Here is a 9,028-nt window from a genome sequence, read left to right on the forward strand (position 1 = left end):
ATATATTAAAGTTAATGCATTTAATATATTCTTAACATAATTTTGAAACAAAACTAAATTCTAAGTCCACAGGAAATGTAATTGTAGAACACAAAGCACTTAGTTTCTACAAACAATTTGCAGACTTTATTTTGCAACTTCAGACCATAAATTGACGTCATCTAGTCTTTATAACTAACCTTTGCTATTATATATTCAGAGCTAAACATATTCTTGAGCTTGCTAATGTTTATCTTCTGTATCACAACTAATTTATTGCATTTTACTGTACAAATTCTCCATTTATAAATTTAATGTAAAGCAGTCTTGACTCTAGTCTTGGAAGTCAAATAAACAATTTTGTTAAGTTATTACTATAAGCTGGAACATACAAAAAATTCCTTTGGAACATGGAAATCATAGTTGTAAACAGGACCAACTATGATTTCAAAATACATGCTGTTAGTGGGAGAAAACAAAAATCCCCTTAAATCATCATTTTTGGTCATCTCTAACAGTTTAACCAGATCACTGTGTCAATAAATGTTTAAATAAGAATACATAATTAAACAGGAAGTATGAACATAATGTGAAACAAACGTTAATTGCTCTTATTCACACATTAAAGTGAGAAACATAAGGCAATGTTGCATTCAAGCATAACAGGAAATGGCTTCAAGAAAACACTCAAAATTAGCCAAAACATTTTCTCTAGTTAGGATTTATTTCAAATTCAATAAAAATCGCAATAAAAATCAGCACAGAAAGTTTCATACGGTAAAGCGGTGGTAAGGTGGTCAAGTCGTTAAACAACCAAGAAATTTATTTAACTAAAACTTCTTAGCAGGCATCTCTCAAATCAAACAATCAAACCGCAACATCAATTTTGAAATAGAAAAATGAGTTTGGATAAAAAAAAAAACATGTTTCCGCTGGTTTTTGATAACTTAAATGTGTTGATGAGATCCAAGTCTTGCTGTGACTCTGATCTTCAGCTCCACCCACAGACTGTCGATCAGACTCAAGTCGGATCAGTCAGAAGAAAAATGTTAAACTAAACAACAAAGGGTAAAGGTCTAAAACATTATGTCCGAAGTGCCACAGAAATGGTTCAAAATCAACCCATTTTTGTGGGAAGAGATGAAAAGAAGCATCCATATGTAGGGAACCAGGACTCTGGGTCATCCAGAAAGAGGAATGATCAGAGATCACTCTTTCTGGATGCTGTAGAGAAAACTAATGTGACCCTTGCAACTTTGCTTAAAAAAAAGGCTATTTCTTAATTTAGCATTTTAATAAATAAACTCAAATTGCACACTTAAATTGTGCTAAATATCTCAGTATGCTACCTCACTACTGCGATGAAAGATGAATTTAGCTCAACACTTTTTACACATCTTAAGGCATGCCAGCAATTATGGTGTATAGTTTTTATTTTGGTCAGACGTTGATTGATGTAGACTCGCCACCAGCTTAGAATCTAATGGTTAGAAGTAGAAGGCAAATGTTGGCTTTGTGCACAACACTCAGCTGACTAGTAATAGCAGGACTCTGACAAGCAGAAATAACCTTTAAATTCAAAAAGGAAGACATGGGAAAAAAAAAACTGTGAAACAACAACAAAGCCAGTGAGTAGGAGAGAGGACATGCAGCGTCTTTATGTGAGCTTTAGTGTGTGTTTGTGTGCACGGCGCAGCGAGACACAGTTCTACATAGATGGTAGAGCAAACCCCATAAAAAGATTCCTGTTACCATGGATACTGAGGTTTTGGTGGACGAATTGAAGTGTGTTCAGTTTACAACATTAAGATTAAAAAACTCCATGTGTTTTGCAAGCCTACCACACACACATTTTATTTAGCTCTGATATAAAAAAAAAAAAAAATGGTAATCATTATGTCTGAAAAGTCACATCGACCTTTAACTGTTGCAGCAGCCTCAACTCCAGGATGTTTTATCAATTCACATTGGCACAGTCTAACCACGCTGTTACTATAAATAACACTGTGTTCTTACTTAAGGTCCAAACTTAAATAATTCGTACACGGTCTGTTGGTGGATGTATTTTCAAACTCAACACGCACCTTAAAATACTCACAAAAGCACTTAGTAAATAACTTAAAATCAAAATAATAAAAATATGTGCAGACGAACACAGAGCTACCTCGTGTGCTTCACTCACAGTGGTGCACAGCCCTCTCTATGCCTTGTTAGAATAACATTAAGGAAACCCACAGTCTCCAAGAGTACAGCATCCAACAGCTTTAAAAGCAAACAGAGAAGTAATGAGTTTTTTTTTTTTTTTTTACCAAAACACTGCAAGTCCATCACTAAGTCCATGTAAATGTTGAATCCACTGCGCCTACGCTTTGCTGGGTCAGTTACATCGCTTTGATCATTAATGCGAGAAAGTTGTGTGAGAAGAAAGAAGACAATCTTCGTAAAAGAAATATACCTGTTACTCTTGAAAATGGTTACTGTAGTATTATTCAAAACAGTTTAGACAGTGGTGTTACCAGAAATCTCCAGAAATGCATTATGACCACAATTCAGAGGCACTCTAAAAAAAAGAGAGGTGTTAGCTTTGGTCACTAGAAACAAATAAATGTTCGACTTCGTGTCACACAGACTCCGTGCTGCTCCATTCTGCACACCGTGTAGGATTTCCTTTAAAGTCCTGTCCTTTCTCCGTTCTCACATGTTCATTCATCCTTTCTTACTTCCTTCCATTACTTGATTATTTGAAGCATCCGGAGCAGCTCATCTGTCTGCTGGAGTCCAACTGCGGGGAGATGGTGTCTGGCACCACAGACTTTAGGATGTCATTCTCTGTGGCCATTATGTGCTTGACCAGGAAGTTTGCAGCGTCGCTGATATTGAGATTGTCCTGAAGGGCAATGATATGGTATGTTAAAAATCCACACAACAGTACGCATACTGTACAAATTCATTTATTTGAAAGCCCAGTAAGACTACACAGTACATAATAAAAATAAACTTTGTAATGTGTTCAATATCTGTGATGGACTGGCGACCTGTCCAGGGTGTACCTGGCCTCTCACCCCCAATGGGATAAGGGTGTAAGAGTGTGTTCAATATTGTCTAGTAAAATAACTTGTGTTTTTAATCAGGTAAATTAGTTGTCAGTGCTCAACAACAGCTAAAATCCCCCCAAAAATGTCACTGTTTTTTGTTTTTCGCAGAAAATCACGCCTAAACATTTTGATCACAATGAAGGTAATGCAAACTGTGGCACCACGTTTATATCAGAGAGATGTGAAAGTTGATTTTTTTTTTTTTTTTTTTATCAGTACACACCTCATGAAAACATGTATTAGTTAGAAACAAATTCATTTAAAATGTTGCTACAATGCTGTGCATTTCTTTTGGGCGAACAGACTCGTTGTAGGAACTACACCCTTCGAGAATGTTGAGTCTTAGTGGCAAAAGAAAGATGGCACGCTCCGACATGTCAGTGTCAACAGAGGATGTGAGAATCAGTACAACACTAGTTGTACCTTTTTGCATGGCGTTTACATATGTGGGTTCTCTCCGGGCTCTCTCACTTCCTGATCTCAAGCACACCAGTCAGTCCACTTCTGAATGGCTCTAAAGATTAAATAAAGGTTTTGGAGTGGCTTAGTCAACAGTCCTGCTTTAAACTTGACTAAGATGTTTTGGTGTGACTCTAAATGGTTGTTCATGCTCAAAACCATCCAGTGAATGCCCATAAACTGGTTCAACAAAGAAGAAGGGGTCACAGCAATGTAAAAGAATCATTGCTAATTACTGCAAATGGTTGACAGGGCAGTTGTTGCAGGTAAGGTTCCTAAAATCAGTTACTATATTTAGGGGCAATCATTTTTTTAATACAGTGCCAGGCAGAGTTGGATAGTTATTCTCCTAATAAATTAAATCATTACCTGATAAAAGTGTTATTTACATTTACACCAAAAACATGTAAATGTGACAAAAGTAAAAACAGAAGTCTCTAAAGAAACTTTTTCCACATACATTTTATTTTCAAACTAAGCTGACTTTTCCAATTCAAACCTCACAATTATCAGGATGTGCTATTTGATCAAGTTTGTGGCAAAGCTATTTGAAAGTTGTTTATTTCCAATTAATTTTTAACAACCATGCGTTTCACCTTTCAAACAGCCAAAGGTGAAATAATAAACTCAACGAAATAGCAACATCATCCAGGTCATTAGTTTAATCCTGTCCTCATGAAGTTAACAGACAGAACAGCGACAAAAAGACTTCTCTTCCAAAAAAAACAAAACAAAACAGTGTGTGCTTTGTGGTATAATCTGCAATCTAATTCAATAGCACCAATTACCTGGATAAGGAATCTGGAATCAGGTTCTGTTTTCACATTTCCATAATCTTCTTACTTGCAAGCCAGATTGAATCTTGCAACAATGACAAAATCCTGATCCTGTCTATTTTGCTATGCTTCAAGCTTAGGATTTGTTGATAAGACACAACGTTTCAGATCATTTGATGCATCGTATGAAACCTCATGCGTAGCTTTAGAAAGAAAGAAATCACATTGAAGCTTTTGGTTCTAACATGGGGGGAAAAATAGTTCATACAAGGATGAATGTTTTTACAATGCAGACTTTTAAAGAATGTTCACTGAAGATCACCAGGTAATGGCTTAAATGGCTTCTGAAGTGCAAAATGATCTCTCACATAGATTTATGCAAAAAATATATATCCTGTACATGTGGCTCATGCATGCATGGATCATTATGTGAAACTAAACTTCCAAATTTGAGTACGAGTTGAATTGGAGTTGGATCAATCAGAGGATTGCTCTAACTCAATGACCCGCCAAGCTCCACATACTGAAACAGAAAATCTTAAATATTCCCAAGTCTCACCTTTGCTGACGTCTCAAACCAACCAACAAAGCCATGGTCCTTGCAGAACTGATCCATTTTGATGCCATTGTTGCTCAGTTCCCTGCCCTGATCACACTTATTAGCCAGCAGCACGGTGGCGATGCGCTGTCCATTAGCCAACATTACTTTCGAATCCAGGTCTTCCTTCCACTTAATGACGGCCTCAAAGGTGGTTGGCCGCGTCACATCAAACACAATGAAGGCGCCGAAGGCTTCGCGGTAGTACACGCGCGTCATGTTCCCAAATCGTTCCTGACCTGTGACGAGCACATGCACAGACAGAGTCATGCTTTAGCACTGCAGCATTCCAGAGCATCCCTGTGATGAGACGTTTTCATTGTTTTTCTGGATTTTTTCCCAGAAGTATATCTAAGGCAGCTGGCAACAAGACAGCGGTCAGCTGTGCCTGGATTCCGATGAAACACCACATTCCTGTAGCCTTACCATCACGTTGCAATTAAACTGTCAATGCAGCTACTTGTTCCTGCTCAGAATAAACAATAATACTTGTCTGTAGGTAGTATTTAACTTTATTATCATTATTTTCTTTAATTATTGCCATGTGTAGATTCCCTTAGTGTCTACCTCATTAATGTGAATACTTAATCCGCAGCAGAGGTTGTTAAGTGTGTATCCAACTTGCTGATAACTGGAAACCTCCACAGAAATAAAAAGAAGAGGGGGCTTAGTACTTTAAGCATTGCAAGATGGCAATTTGTTGCCATTACGAGCAGGAAGGAGCGTAAATCTGACTCAGTGGAGGAACAACTTCCTCCTTTCATCCAAGAAATTATTTTACTCATAAGGAAATGCCGTCTGCAGTGGCATGACAGCAGTCTTAGACACACACTGCCATCGTACAAATCACTTGACACATAGTCATTTGATGACGCAAGTTTCTGCTTGAATACTGCAAAACTGATTCCATAAAACATATCTATGTTGACTGAAAAAGGTTTGTCTCATGTACTCATACTGTTCTAAGAGTTAGAATACAATGCCTTGACATTGGCTTTCTATCCTTTAAAATTTTCCGCACTTTGTCACATTACATGTTGGAAGGTGAACCTCTGTTTGAGACTCTCACAGGTTTTCTTATAAAACTGCCCTGTAGCTCCAATCTTTCCAACAACTTTGACCAGCTTTCCCGTTTCCTCTAGAGGAGGAGTATGCACACAGCATGATGCCTGGAGGAGTAATAAAATATTCCTGAACTGAATTACTCTGTTTCAGTGCTAACATGGATATGAAGTCAGAATTGTTACCAAACATGGTTTTGTAGTGAGATCAAAATGTTCAATTTGAGTTTCGGTGACCAGAGGACCTTCTGTTTGACGTAGTACTCCCTTTGTGAGATAAGGCAAACTTTGGGACGTCTCATGGCTTTCCTCCAGAGCTCTAATGGACTTCTTGGCAGCTCTTCTAATTAGTGCTTTGTGACTGGCCTGTCTGTTAGATGGTTTGCAGTTGTGCCTTCCTCTGTCAGTATTCTGATGGTGCATTAAACATCAGCGACATGTTCAAAGTGTACAAAATTGCTTTTCTTGCCTTGTCTGATGTGTTCCTTGGCCTTCGTGATGCTGTTTGTTCACTAATATTCTGTAACAAACTTCTCAGTTGAAATTGACTTTGTTAACAGGGAACAGAGTAGAGAAGGTTGGAGACATAAAAAAAAAAAGCTATTCAAATTTTATTTGTGAAACCTTTTCAAAATTTCTAAAAACATTTTCTTTTCACTTTAAAATGATGCATTACTTTGTGTGCCACATGAAATTCCAGTGAAGCACATGTAACATTACAATGAGCAGTAATGTTCAAAGGGTGGGAATACTTTTTCAATGCACTGTAAATGTGACTTAAATGTAACTTGTAAAGTAATTCATTGTCTACACGTGTGTTTTTCCTAGTGTGTGTGACTTCGGGAGGATCTATTGTCGTTTTATTTAGGCTCCAATGACATTCCTGTGACTTGCCTTTAAATCTCCCTCACATGGACCTGATCACATGATGTAACATCATACCTAAAAAATGATTAGGAAACAGTGTGCTGGTCTACTTTACCGACAGAAGCTCCCTCATGACTGCGCATATTTAGGTTGTCTTTCATAACTTAACAAGGCTGATCACTGCAAGTTTGAAGAGAAGTGTCATCTACCCACATTATCAGCTTCACTCCAGGAAATGAGATGGCATTTCTAAACATTTTTAAGTTTCTAAGTTTCCCTTTTCTTACACTTTTTTTTAAAAATAACAAAAACCCTGCAGTCAGACCATAAAATGCGTGACATGCACGCCCATCACTACTAGCTTTCTGCACGTGCTCAACCTGCTGTCACTTTGTTTCCCGCAAATAAAATCGGCTTCTTAAATTGTCCCACCTGCAATGTCCCACAGCTGAAGCCGGACAGTCTCAGAGTCCCAGTTCAAGACTTTCAAGGCGAAATCCACTCCGATCGTGGCCCTGTAGTTACTAGAGAAGGTCTGGTGAACGTAGCGCCTGATGATGGAGGTCTTCCCGACTCCGAGGTCTCCGATGACCAGCACCTTGTACAGGTGCTCCTTCCGGAGACTCTGCATGCCGTTGGGTTGCAGGGTATGGTTCGTCATTCCACCTGTTGGGTCTCACAGGGCGGCAGCTCCCAGGAACTTTGACACGGTTAAACTGCGTTTCGAGCCTCCGTCTCCCGGGTTTAGGAACCGCCCTCCATGTCGCGAGTGTGAGATTGCTCAGGGGCCGTTCTTGGAAACTTGTGACCTGGCCTGGCCACGCTGAAGAGAAGTGCTGTGCACCCTGACCGCTGAAGGCGGGGGTTTCATCGGTTTCAAACGCAATATTTAGGTTTTTTTTCGGCTACTGAGTAACGTCATGTTACTTCCTAATATTGTGACAGCTGCTTTGCCACGTTATCTATGTTTTAACTCTGAATAAAACAATTTCATGAAATAATTCAGCACAATCTTGTGTGGAAAAAATGTCTTATAAAGTACAACATTCATTACGAAAGAAATCTCAAACTGAAGAAGAATTATTTAAACGGGATCTACTTCATATTTTATTTCTGAGGCAAATGCAGTGGCGGCTCTTGTATGAATGGCACCCAGGGCGGGATCCTCATGGTGCTTCCCCCTTCTCACACTCTTAGTATGGATTTTAAAGGGATGGTAATATTTTTTAGGCAGATACTGCCATTTCATAAAGTCAAAATGGGAATATTTTACCTTTACCTTCTGTTTTTTTTTAAATGCAGTATATATAATATCTTGAAATTGGCTTTTGTCTCTTTAAGAAAACACTTGTTCCAACACTCAATCTTCAGCCTTTCACAAAAACAATGCCATGATGCTGCTTACAACAGTTCTTAGGAGCAGACAGGCAATTCCAGCAGGTGTTTGCTATTTACTGTTACCAGTCTGGTGGAGCTGAGCTGGAGGAGCTGTGGAGGAGGGGAGTTCTTTGAGAGGGGAAGCTCAGCTGGAGACTGCAGCTGCGAAGAGGAGCTATGTACAATAGGCATGGCTTGGTGAGAGCAAGCACTTTAAGCTCTCTGAATGGCTGCTATGGGAGTTTCAAGTATTTCTCAAACATGTATGAAAGAATCAGTTTCACTCATGACATGGTTTTGTTGACAGAATAATATAACAAGATATAAAGGTGTAAAAAGTCAATTTTACATGACACTGCCTCCCTTCCAATGACAATTATTTAAAAAAACATTCAGTCACAAAGTCAGTTTAGTTTTTGGATTCACTAATGCTGCAAAGAATTATCAGGGCAGAATGTAAAAATGAGCACTGCATAAAATAGATGTTACTGGGCTGGTGGGGACATACATACAACCAAGGGCAAGCTCTGCATAAATATTTTGCTATAATGTGTTATTTAATGAAGGGCGCCCCAGAAACCCCAATTCCTATTATGCTTAATAGTTGTAGCACAGTGAATTGACACAATTAAGTTCTTTTTCTGACAGTGCACTTAAGTAACAAGGGCTAAAAATATGTATTAAAAAAAAGACTGCTTATGTTCCAGTTTGTTAATTATATAAATAGTTACTATGTGAAATAATTGGTTGCTTTAGGTACATTTGAAAAACTTGCAACCAGTTATGCCTGAATATATATATATATATATATATATA

General features: G+C 38.3%; 1 protein-coding gene across 1 annotated transcript; it reads right to left on the minus strand.

The window, feature by feature from the left end:
- Positions 1 to 159: 159 nt before the first annotated feature.
- Positions 160 to 7,886, minus strand: rab38b (RAB38b, member of RAS oncogene family). Its single transcript, XM_008427217.2, has 3 exons — positions 7,268 to 7,886; positions 4,869 to 5,146; positions 160 to 2,866 (listed from the first exon to the last, which is right to left on the minus strand). Exons 1-3 carry the CDS (start codon positions 7,494 to 7,496, stop codon positions 2,717 to 2,719), a joined length of 657 nt encoding a protein of 218 aa, XP_008425439.1. The 5' UTR covers positions 7,497 to 7,886; the 3' UTR covers positions 160 to 2,716.
- Between the last annotated feature and the right edge of the window lie 1,142 nt (positions 7,887 to 9,028).

This window comes from Poecilia reticulata, linkage group LG14 (assembly GCF_000633615.1).
Source record: "Poecilia reticulata strain Guanapo linkage group LG14, Guppy_female_1.0+MT, whole genome shotgun sequence".
In the NCBI taxonomy this organism is placed as follows: Eukaryota; Metazoa; Chordata; class Actinopteri; order Cyprinodontiformes; family Poeciliidae; genus Poecilia; species Poecilia reticulata.